Source organism: Coenobita brevimanus, chromosome 105 (assembly GCF_032717465.1).
Source record: "Coenobita brevimanus isolate Jiangsu-jjx chromosome 105, ASM3271746v2, whole genome shotgun sequence".
Taxonomy (NCBI): domain Eukaryota; kingdom Metazoa; phylum Arthropoda; class Malacostraca; order Decapoda; family Coenobitidae; genus Coenobita; species Coenobita brevimanus.
The window spans coordinates 6,776,350-6,789,388 of record NC_137058.1 but is presented as its reverse complement, the minus strand read 5'-3'; the positions used below and the strand labels follow the sequence as shown (position 1 = coordinate 6,789,388).

The 13,039-nt window shown below is 41.3% G+C and overlaps 1 protein-coding gene across 1 annotated transcript; it reads left to right on the top strand.

The window, feature by feature from the left end:
* The first annotated feature begins 481 nt into the window (after positions 1–481).
* LOC145416213 (uncharacterized) lies at positions 482–11,841 on the top strand. The gene is made up of 3 exons (XM_080285225.1): positions 482–715; positions 854–1,513; positions 11,323–11,841. Exons 1-3 carry the CDS (start codon positions 482–484, stop codon positions 11,839–11,841), a joined length of 1,413 nt encoding a protein of 470 aa, XP_080141351.1.
* The last annotated feature ends 1,198 nt before the right edge of the window (positions 11,842–13,039 follow it).

Below are 13,039 nucleotides of genomic sequence, written 5' to 3'. Positions count from 1 at the left end.
GTATTACCCATTTGTAGAATGCAAGGTATGAGCTAGGTTTGTGTTGTTCTTCCTCCAGTGATCCAGTCTACTTCTGCAGACAATGATGTTTTTTGTTTGCACCACTTCCCTGTCTTACTCTTTCAAATATCTGCTTCACTATGGGAATATAAACTTTGTAACACCATTTAAACAGGACAGCCTATTACAGCAAGGAGCATATTGCAGGATCATCAGAGGGACGTATACCTTTATGACAACATGAAAGTGGCTATTAAGTATATGAAAGGGGAGATTTTGAAGGCGATGATATTGTTATGACAAAACTAATATAAAAATATGCAGCGCCCAGTGAACATGGTGTTGGAGATAGCATGGCTTGAAAGTAGTGAAGTTTTATATGAGTGTGATACTAATAAGAAGAACAAAGATAAAGTATGGATGCACCACACTGAAGTCAGTAACACACTGAATATTTCAATGTCCAGGTGAGATGCAGGTGATGCGTGAGGCTGTGACATGCCCAGTGTGTTCTGAGGTGTACCAGGCCAGTGTGCGGGAGCCGGTCACTCTGCCATGTGGCCACACCTTCTGCCGTTCCTGCCTGGTCGCCGTCAAGGGCCGAGGCAACTTACTCTGTCCCACCTGCAGAACGAGTCACAACCAAGTCAATGTGCAGCAGCTCTCCGTCAACTACACCATCCTCAGCTTGACGTCCTCCATTAGTAACACTGAGGTAAGATTTGCATGTTCTTAAGGTTTATACCATTTGAAACAGCTTCAGCAGTAATAGCCGTTTGAAAGTTAGCTCAAGATCTTGTATAATGTACATAGTCAATTATTATCGCACTGTAACATTATGTTTTGTATTCAGTATGGAACCTGTGGCACTCACGGTGATGACCTGAAGTACTGGTGCTGTGAATGTGATGCGCAGCTGTGCAGCCTCTGCCTGTACTCTGGCCATCCTCAGGGCCACTCTGTCCAGCTGGCCAAGGCGTACATCCAGGAAAAGCAAGCTGCTCTTGCGGATGAGATAAATTTGCTGTGTATGAAACTGGAAAGTCAGCATGAGGAGATGAAACGCAGATTCACGATGGTGCTGCAGGGAATGAGTGAGCTTTGTCAGAAAGGTTACACCTTGAATGACTCATGGGTAAACCTTAACCAACTCCTCCAGCAAACAAGGAAGGCCACTAGCATTGAACTTGTCAAAAAGGCTGATGAAAAAGTTAAAGAATCTAAGGAGACCTTTCAAAAGCTTTTCATAAAAGGACTTGATTCAGCAGTGGCTGACTCTAGTAAAGACTGTCTCCCTAACGACAAAAAGGTGATAGAAACTGACAGTCTTAAAAAAAATGTTGAGGATAAGCAAGAGAAAGCAAAGACTGGGAATGAAGCGACTGAGAAAAATCCAGTGATGGCATCCAACATTTCGAAGAGTAACGTGCAGTGTGTCCGGCTGGAGTATAAAAAGAGTCAGCTGTTGTTGCACTGCATCTCCCTCCACTCTGATACCCGCCTCTCTTTGCAGGTAAGACACCACCTGGTATCAAGTTATCCCCTTCACGTTTTTTTTTTTTTTTTTTTTTTTTTTTTTTTTTTTTTTTGTGATCACGTCAGCCACACTTTCTTGGTTCCAGAACGCTGCCATGGTAATTGATAATTATGAACTGTAAGACTTAGATAAACAGTCTTTTGGAAAAAGTTCAGCTGGTTCCACGGTCTCAAATTAGCTACCATTATATATCTATTTACACAAGGCCTGATCAAGCCATTTGAAAAAGCGGAAGCATGATTATTAGCGGAGATGCCTTAGGTTTGAATTCACACTGATTCATCTCGAAATTTGGCCAAAGTTATTGTTAAACCCCTTTTTTCACTGAATGGAAGCAAAGATAACATTTATATAAGGTATTTAATGCATATATTTTGGTAAATAATATTCTTCTGTTACAATTAGTACTGTAAACACTGACCTGTCGAAAATGGGGAGGCGTAGATCCTTCACGTCTCCCCCTGCCCACCTTGCCAAATCCGTGGCTGTTACCCCTCGTCCTGCCTAACCAATAGTTCTGACGCTTTAGTTAACATCTTACACACGAATGCATAATAGAATATGCACTACAGTGTAGGTATTAAGCAGAGGTGAGTGCTGGGCACAGGATGAAGATGATGAGGCTGGATGGTTTTGTCAGACTTCATGGGGCCTGAGTGTGGAGGCGATGTGAGGCAATATTTAGTCTTTTTAACTGCACCTCCATCGGTACTTATCATTTTGGTGATGCTCAGCCAGTCTCTGTCTGGTCTCGTTAATTATCGTCCAGAATTGTAATAATGAGATCAAAATGATAATTTTGGCACCCTTTGACCCTCTGATATAACATTTTGTTTTCGTGAGCGCAATTTTTCCTCAATTTTCGCCAACTGGATCAGCAGTTCGAATATTTATGTTATTTTTCACACGTCATTCAATTTTGTCACACGAGAGCCCATGATATATTACTTCATATTCACAGCTGTAATTCTCATATAATTTTGAGGATATTAATGGCACATTTTGCTTCGAGGTGTTTGTTACGATGTGATTAGTTAATGGTATTTGTCACGCTGATTCTGATATGAATTGTGGAGACCAAGAGTCTCCTAATTTGTTTCATTTATAAGGAAACATATTTATTGTGTATTGGAATATGCATGGCGAGTATTTCTATACTTGGAGTAGATAACTCAGTTTTCAGCACAGAGGTTGATACGACATTATTTCTGTGCATGGTAAAAGTGGGATACCTACATTTTCTATGTTCCATCTAAGAAAAATAGTCGACCCGAGTCGAATCCGAGTTGGTTTCCGAGCTCATCACGTTTCCCAAACGTTCTCGCTGCTAACTGCGTGGATAAAGCAGAATGGGCATAGGCTTGTAAGGTGAAGAATGGATATTATGTGGTGCGAGAGTATGGATAATTTTGAAAGTTTAGCATGTTGATAACGCGATCCTCCTGTACAGTATATTCTGGCTAATACAGACAGTTCCAACCTGATTTGAAAAGATGTGTCCAGGCTGTAGTGGCTAAACACTCAGTAACACCTTCAGTCCATTTATGTCTGTTTACATCGTATTCTGCTAAAGCCATACAGTTTTATGCAGCTTTTTACAGATATCTTTAGGAGGAAGGAATTAAACACTCGTACTTGATACTGTACTTAAAATCGTTGTGCTTGAAGTATGATATTAAAGACTGCAATATTATCAGTATGCTACAAGAGGACTGCAAGGTACTTTAGTACCCACATTAATGTATGGGTGGAAGAGGAGAGTGGAGCAGTATACTGGTGAATAAGTAAGAGGAAAATGAATGTTTGAGGGAGTGAGAGTGGTGTGTGAGGATAAGGTAGTCTGGAGGCGTTTCCGTCGTGGACATCCCTTGTTCGAGGGTTCCCAAGAAGAAGCAAGGCGTTGGAGAGGATGATGAGACTTTGGTGTGGGTGAGAATGAAAAGTCAAGAGTAAGAGCAGTGTAACCTGGATTATTGAAGAATGTGTATAGAGTACGTAGGGTGGATATGATAAATATACTTAGCCCTCTAGTGGTGTGTTATTCACCTGCGCAGGACTGAAACAAGTAGCACGACAAAAAAAAGAAAAAAAGAAAAAAAAGAAAGTGCACTAGCACCGTTTGAGCTATAGTCTGACAAATCTAAACGTAGGGTTTTGGTGGAGTCAGCCCCTCCCTGCACTGTTGCCACGTTTCCGAGTGACCTCTCCATCAGCGATGACCTTGACACTGTTTCCCTCTTGTGATCTCCGTTTTTCTAATACCCCCTATACCCCTGCCACCAACACCCCCTATACCCCTACCCCCAACAACACCCCCATCAACAACACCCGCTATACCTCCACCACCAACACCTCCTATAAATATAGACCCCCACCATCAACACCTGTATAATAATTAGCCATTGATAATTGCTATACTTTTATTGAGAGCATACATTCTACCCTATTGCTCAAACTCCCTAATCTTACAATCCCATCTGTCTTAATCCTTCCCACTGCCTTCGTTCCTAAATCCCTTAATTGATCTATTTTTAACCTAAGTGTCCCCACACCTTTTAAACCATTTACCTCTCTGTCACTATTCTCCACCATATGTATCAACTTGTATTATATTGTGTATAGAACTTTCATACTGTATGATGTACTACTGTATAATGTATAAGAATACCCACTGTTTAGTGGAAATAAAGTTTTATTATTATTATTATTATTATTTCTCTCTCTCTCTCTCTCTCTCTCTCTCTCTCTCTCTCTCTCTCTCTCGCTAGATTTTGTTATGTGTCATCCATGGTTTTTTACTTCCATTTTTATGTATGGATTATAATTTTGACTTTATTTCCGCACCACCCTTGAGGTAAAAGTCACGGCGCGTTTTTTTTTATAGAGGTTTCCCCAATAGGCCTAAATCCTGTAGGGGGTTGGTGACCTCCCATAGCGTACACACAAACACGTGTCGCGTGAGTGCTGCCACCCCAGAGCTGTTTGATATATTTATTTTAATTATGAAAGGATCGCCTCTTCCCACTTTTATCCCTTCAAATTTTCTTGCAATTATACTTGCTAAATTAATTAGCAATGTTAGAAGTGTTGGGGAAGTAAATAATAATTAGAATATTTTTAGAGCAACACTGCCAAATTTTTATGCCACGTTTCTCTATTATCGTATAATATAGTATGCAGAATAGTTTTATTCTTCCTTGATACATGTCAGCACTTTCATTACAGTTATATTAGTATGAGTTATGTTTATGTATCATTCCTACTACACAAACCACAGGCGTTATACATCGTAGGGTTATGAAACATGGCAATAGTGTAGGGAGGGGGTAACTCCACCCAAACCCTATGTTTAGATTTGTCAGACTATAGTTACATTATTCCACGCGGGTGTAGTCTGCTTAACCCGCCCCATCCCGACGTTTTCTGGGCAGTGGTACGCCTCAGTCCCAACATTTTTGGACCTTTTTCTTTTGGCTCAAACATCCGCTTTTGGTGAGAAACATCGAAAATTCATAGAGAAATCACTCACCTAAGGTTTAAAATACTCAATCCAGGTGGGAGTTCCTCCTTACCTGACTGGGTTTTCTAACGGGCTGGCACCAAAGAAAACGAGTTCTATGGGAGGGTAACTATTTTATCCACTCATAAACAGTATTTATTTATTTACTTGGTACGAATTTATATGTAGTACAGGAGTATATTAGTTTTCAGACAGTAATATAGGCATTATAAGCATTGTTTCACTCACTAACTCATCACCATTCATGACCTTTTTTTCCCACATTACCTGATCATTATTTCTGACTGTTTCTTCCTCTAATGCTATGTAAACTTTGTCCTCCACATTGTCATCGATTGGGGAATCACTCTGGCCCCGAATGTCTTTATTGGCCAGGTCACTGGTAACAGGTGAATTGCCGAGACAATGGCGTGCAGGGGGGGGGAGGTTATGCGGTGTAAGACATTGTCCCTGCTTGGCATCTTGTAGAGGAATAGAGGACGGTGTCCTGTGTATACGTGCCAAAAATCACTCGCGAAATCACTCGCGAAAATTGAAAATTGTGCAAATTAGGGACCTTGCAATGTTGCCGCGTTAATTTACGTCTCCGGGATATGAATGCACATCATGTGAGGACGTGAATTCACATCTCCGGGATGCAGCGGGTTAAATGTGTATGCTTTGTTCAGTGTGGTTTGTCTGATTTTATGCGCGCGTGTGTGTGTGTGTGTGTGTGTGTGTGTGTGTGTGTGTGTGTGTGTGTGTGTGGGTGGGTTATACTTTGTGATAACACTTGTTGACAAGATGTTTAGGGTGCATTTTGGATGAAGTATAAGGATAACAGAATAACAAAGTGACCTGAAGCAAAAAGGCCTGTATAATGGTTTTCCAATAATTTTAGAGCACCGTCTTTAGGAACATGGTAATCTGCCGTGAAGAATTAACAGCTGCTCAAAATCTATGTGTAATATAATGTGAAAACTGAGGAGTCAGGAAGTATGTTGACAACAGGATTGAGAAGAGTATACATAGATAATATATGGTGATTTAGATGTAAATTAAGGCAGGGGAAGAATCGATAAGGTCAAAATTGACGGTTTTGAATCTCAGTGTCAGTGGAACCACTGGAATCGCTTCCAGAATTGATTCCTCAGGGTAAACAAATAAAGTCAGGGGACATAAAATCTCGGTGAACGCCCTCTTTGATAACTCTAGTTTCTTAATATTTTAATGTGATAAGCTGATCTGAATGGAAGAAATCGATTTTAGAGTCAGTTCTTGTCCAGTCCTAACGTAAATAAAGTGGTGTAAAGGGTATATGGACGTGAGTTTGAAGGTGGTAGGAGGCGTGGCAGGCCAAGAAGAAGGTGGATGGATATGTCAGATTTGTGAGTGAGACTGTAGGGTGTTAGAAACTGATGAAGCAAGGACACTGAGATATGACTGACATGTTTGGATGAACTAAGTAAGGACTAGACCAAGACAAGGGCTTGATATTCTTAACTTGAGTCAAACAGATTGACTCCATGTGACAGGTAATATGAAGCCTGCTCATCCAGCGGTGGACTGGTCATTTGGGCAATCCTCAGTGGTCCATTGCGCCAGTGAACCGATATCTTTTCCAGTCGTGTGTATATGTTATATAACATAGAATGGGCCTGTGAAGAGACGGAGAAGGGAGAGAAAGAGAAGAGAAAGAATGAAAGATAGAAATAAGTGGATGTAAAGGAAGGAGAGGGATAGAGAAGACAAGAGAGAAAACATGTGGAAAAAGGGGTGGAGACAAAGGAAAGTAAAGGGGAGAAGAGGGAAGGGAAGAGAAGAGAGAAGATGAGAGAGAGAGAGGGGGGGGGAGGGAAGGGAGAGTAGATAATTATGAAAGGAAGGGAGGAAGAGAGAAAGGTAAAAGAGATTCTGGAAAAGAGGGAAGGGAGAAGAGAGTAGATGTGAATGGAGGAGAAACAGCAGAATTGAGGAGAAGGATGGGAGAACCGGAAACACTGTAAACAGTACGATGAGCGAAGGAAAGGAGATGAAGCAGAGGAGGTCAGGGATGAAAGAGGACAAAAGCAACAAGAAACAGAGAGGGGGGGGGGGTCAGATGTGAAAAGAAGGGAGTGTGGCTGAGGGGAAAGGCGATGGAGGAGAGAATGAAGGAAAAGGAGAGTGGATGAGACTGAAGGGAGGGAAGGTAAAGAGGTGGGAATGTGAGAGGGAAGGGGAAGGAGAGCATATGTGGAGGGAATGGAAGGAGAGCATATGTGGAGGGAATGGAAGGAGAGTAATGGAAAGGGAGTGACGAAAGAAAGGGACGTGAAAAAGATGGGAAGGAAGAAGAGGGGTAGTGAAAGGGGAGAAGAGGAAAGGGGAAATGGACAGTAGGAAAGGGACGGGAGAATATAATGGAAAGGATGGAAGGGAAAGATGAGTGGAATGAAGGAAGAAATGCTTTGGGAGTGGATGGGAAATAAGAAAACTGCAGAAGAGTGGATGGGAAGAAGTGAAGCGAGAATGAATGGGAGGGGAGGAAGGGGAGAGAGTATATATGTCAAGGACGGAATAGGAGAGAAATTGAATGATTAGTAATGGGACATTGATGGAAAAGATGGAACAGGAGAGGAAAGGAAAATCATGGAGGGAAGAGGGTAAAAAAAAAAAAAAAAGGGGAGAAGAAGCAAACATAAGAGAAAAACAAAATATTAACACAAGGGGTGGATAATCTATATAAAAAAAATCGAATCAGCACAGTAAACATCTTGAGCCTGTTCACTGCAGCAACCAATACATGAAAGTATTTTTTTTTTTAATGGAAGAGGAATGAAACAGTAGCATAATAATATGACTTACTATATTTGACCATTAGCAACTCTTCATATCACCCTTGTCTTTCAGTACCGCTGTCACTGGCTTTGGCATTAGCTACCAGACAGTTCTGCATGATATGCAAAATATGCTTTAACACTCTTCCTCACTCGTCCAATGGCCGCCTCTGAACCTCCAGTTTTTCTTTCAGTTTCACATTTGTTAAGTCCTTTATTAACCAAACCAACCACAACACTTTTCTTCCAGCACAAGTTTAAGAGGCCTAACTGGTAGTAGTGTAGAGGGAGGGGGATAAAAGTTGGCAAAAACAAATTGTTGATCAAGAAATGCAATAACAATCTTCTAGTAACAGACCTACGCTGACTTTTTCCTTTCACTTCATAAGTATGTATGTGCATGTGAGTCATTGTTGATCAAGAAATGCAATAACAATCTTCTAGTACTAGACATACGCTGACTTTTTCCTTTCACTTCATAAGTACGTATATGGATGTGAGCCACCGAAAGTCTGCAAATTTTCTTCATCCATTAGACAATGCTTCAGTTTCAAAATGACAAATTAACAGCCGTCGGGCAGTCACGGGGGAAGATTATATAAAACGGCACTGTGCCGCCCCCCCCCCTTTTTTTTTTTGTTGCCGCAGTCTGCCTTCATTTTACCAGTTGTATTCCCCCCTCCCCCCACTACTACAACCATGCCTAGTAAACTCCCTATTAAGGAAAGGGGTGTTGTGATGGGTTACGCTTGTGACGGGTTCAACAACTGTTAAAAAAAATCAGAGGCGGCCGTTGGATAAGTGAAGAAAGGGGTCAAAGCATATTTTCCACAACTATTATACAGAACTGTGTGGCCGCACACCGAATCCAACATAGCGGTACTGACAGCCTAGAGTGCAATGACCAGTTACTATGAGATCATTAGAAGCCAGTTTGTAATTGTTGTTTGTTCTGCATTAAGTACATATTGCATATATTAACAAGTGGTCCGAGGCAACAAACCTTGCCCAACAGCAGTTATTTTATTGCTATTTAATCCTCACTCATTTCTGCCACTTAGCGTCAGTGCACAATAAAAGTCTAAGGTAATGGCGCAAAATTTTAAGTTACGCCCTCTGAAAATCCGTGATCTTACGTTTGACCTTTCAAGGTCACTCAGGGTCAAAGGTCATGCTGCTAAATGAAAGTCCATATGAGTCTTCCTATATCTTGGTATTAGCAAATGTATCTTTAACGAGTTTTGAGTTACAGTCCCCTGAATATGCGTGATCTTGAGTTTGACCTTTCAAGATCACCTATGGTCAAAGGTCAAGGCACCAATTAAAACCCCATGTGGGATTTTCTATATGTTGATTATAGTAAATACCATTATCTTTAACCAGTTTCGAGTTATAGCCCCTTTAATATCCGTGACCTTGACTTTGTCCTTTCGTGGGCATTCAAGGTCAATGGTCTTGGTGCCAAGTAAAAGCCAATATTACGAGTTGCTGTATGTTGCTAGTAGTAAATATCTCTATCTTCAACTGTTTTAAAGCTATAGCCCTTTGAAAATCCTTGACCTTGATTTTGACTTCTCATGGTCACTTGATTACCTCCAAAATTTAATCACATTCTTTTGGGATCAGTGCCCAAATATCCTGAAGTTTTCATGTAGCTAATTTCATTCAGCCGTTTGTCCGTAATGCTGCCAACATACAGAGAAACAAACAAACTCGACAAAAAACAATACATCGCGGACACCGGCCGGGCGAGGTAATTATTGGAATAAACAGACCGACACTGTTTACCGAACTGATTCAACGATTATATTATTATGGTACCTGTGCCATAACAGTGTAAAGATGGGAGAGTACATAGCAAGTACAGGTAACAAGAGGCCTGTTGGCTCATGACGAGGTTATAACAAATGCTGTTGCTACTGAGATCTAACTAACATGAAAGAGAAAAGGATTAGAGAGAGAGAGAGAGAGAGAGAGAGAGATGCAGCTGCGAGCAATAGGACATGGTAGTGAAGATCTGAGAGGACAGAGAATTTACTGTGGGTAACATAGATTAACTTAATTATTATTTCAGTGTGTGTGTGTGTGTGTGTGTGTGTGTGTGTGTGTGTGTGTGTGTGTGTGTGTGTGCTTAGCCATTAACCCTTCGACATTTTCTTCCAGCTATTGAAACTCCTGACGATTCTATTCAACACTGGAATGATGTTTTGCAGTGAAGGTATTAGTGAAGTCTGTATCAAACTTCTCCAGTTCTAAAAACCTCACCTGAGTAGGAGTAAATCACAGAGAAAAGTATTATGCATGACATCGGACTGAAGATGTTTAGGTGATTTTGGTCAGGTATACTCTCGGCTTACCTTTTACATATAGTTTATTACTGATTCTCTGTCTCTCTCTGTCTCTCTCTGTCTCTCTCTCTCTCTCTCTCTCTCTCTCTCTGTCACACACACACACACACACACATCACTGGGAAGGTAACTGACGCCGTGATTGCCCCAACAACAAGCAATGCAGGGTCTTGGTCACGTACAGTCATGAGCAAAAGTTCCCCGACAGTCTTTTACCGGCATTGTGTCCTGCCTACCATATTTCTGATTCCTCCACAAATGACACAGAGTACCCTTTCTTCTGATAATGTTTTGTTGTATGCTTCGTATTACAGGCACATAAACTGTTATATCTCCAATGCCTCAGCCGGCAGGGAAGGATCGCCAAGCTTTTGCTTATGGATGTACTGTAACTATTCATCAGACTAAATATACTGTCATTGTGAGTTTGTCATTATATACTCTATGTGTAGCACTGATATCCGCAGGTATGCAGCGTATACAGCAGATGTATGCTTCTCTTATGAGCCATAATGTTTTGAGTGATTATGTGGGCCCGCCTGATGGAATAATGTCCGGGTTAGTATAATCAGGTCCGCTGCTGTGCACATTTATTGTATAAATAAAAATATAAAAAATAAGTGTGCACTGTCATCCCTGTGAGGGAGAGTCAAGAATCTAGGAGATAGAAAAGTAAATGAATGAATGTTTTCCCATTTCACTGGACATGCTGTTGAATAGTTATCCTTCTCTATCGTGTTTTCTTTTTCTTTTCTGGACCTTGCCTCACCTCATCATTAGGAGGGCGAAAGGTGTCACGATAATGATGATGATGCTATCCCTCTAAATGGTGCACTTAATTCATATTCTTTTCTTAGTAGTGCTTGTAGAACCTTAGGGATTTATGGAATGTCACATATCAACGTACACAGTTACTTATTGTCCCTTCGATAACCAGGTACCATCTGAAGTGTTCCTGGAAGTGATTTATTGTATGCCATATATCAGCGTACCATTACACAGTTAACCATTGTCCCATCCATAAGCAGGTACCATCTGAGGTGTTCCTGGAAGTGATTTATTGTATGCCATACATCAGCGTATCAGTTCACAGTTAACCATTGTCCCTTCCACCCGCAGGTACCATCTGAGGTGTTCCTGGAAGCGAGTGCTGGAGGAAAATGTTTGGGTCAAGTCAACATCCGCCTGTGGTGCCACCTGCGTCGGGCACACCAGTTCATGGCACTCTGCCTTGGCACTCTCGGACCTTCCTTCCTTGGTGCCAAAGCTGACAGAGTATTCAACCAGGACTGTGCTGGAGAATGCCTAGCATTTAGAAATTATGTGACGCCCAACAACGAACGAAGCAATAGACCCCTCATCACTGATCTTGAGCAAGGCCCTGCAAACTCAAAGCCTATTACAGAGGGTTTGGTAATGCAGTGCAATGCAAGGGACCTGGGCTGCGGGCATGCTAATGATATGAATGAATTTGCTTTCTTTATCTGCACCAGTGGTTACCCAGGCAAGAGCATCAGCTGTCCGTTTGGTGAAGTGGTGTCGGGGTTGGAGGTGGTGTGGGACGCTGTCAACCACAACCCTGTGACTGAGGTCACTATCACCCAGTGTGGTCTTGTCCTCCCAGACCTTGTCCAGTAAGCCTTCCTGGTGCCACTCCCGCTTACACCATGACCTGTGTTCTTGTGGCCTTTGCAACCTACTGTACTTAGCACACCAGTTTGTTTATGCACTGTAATCAGTCGTTATTCTCTCATCTGATACACGAGCAAGCAAAGTCCATCCTGTGACTGATATGGAAAAAAATGTAGCAGCCAGAATTAATGGCTACGTAATGGTGCTAGGGATCAACCTTAGTCTAGATCACGGCTCCATGAGGCCAGACATACAAAGTTTTTTTGTTTTTTTTTATGCTATTGGCTCGTGAGGGATGAAAGTTTAAAGACTGTGTTGGTTCATTGTACACCATCTATTGGGGTTTATTGGCCTACAGCCAGAGGTAGCTTAGGTACAGTTGCACTCGCTAAATATTCTTATGAGGTTCCAGAGTAAAGAAGTGAGATCCAGACTCGCTTGAATATACAGTCTATAATTAACGATACCATAAAGCTCTGACACCGTTTAGGCTCTGGGTTTGCAAATTAACTCCTACACCGCGGGCTTGTTTACCAGTGACTTGCGTGTCCCGCGGGGTTATTTGGGCTCCGACAGACTCTCAAAAAATATTTGCTAAAAATCAGTTACTAGTCCTAGAATAATAAAATTATATATGCTTATTGCACATACCTTCAGCTTTCTCCTGGAATGATTGTTGAGCCTTCGTCAGTTTCCGTAGGACTTGTGGAGATCTCTGAATTAGGGTAACTAAGTCTCCACTTTACACTTCCCGACAACCCGTTATATGATTACCACAGCCAGATACAAACACTATAAACACTATTCTACCATTTTCAAGTAGTTTGGGATCCATACTAAAAAAAAAAACAGTGTGAAAGCAATGGAAATTACGAGCGCGTCTGATCGCCGCACTTGCGCTGGTTCGCTCTAGGCACTCTGTCATTTATTATTCATAAAACCCCTCACACTTTATATTTCTGTTACTATATCACACTTATATATATCTGGAGTCTTTCTCCATAAGTTTCCTTCAGTCGTATTATTTTATTGTCACTGAAGTCATTCAATTTTTCAGTCAGTAAAATACGTAGAGAGCCACGGATTCACTCTCACTGTTATAACATAAATTATTTGTACTCATATTCTTATATTACTAATTACTTACATTACTATTTACATTTTCTATTCTATTTTCAATATTTACCCTTCTATTTTACTTACA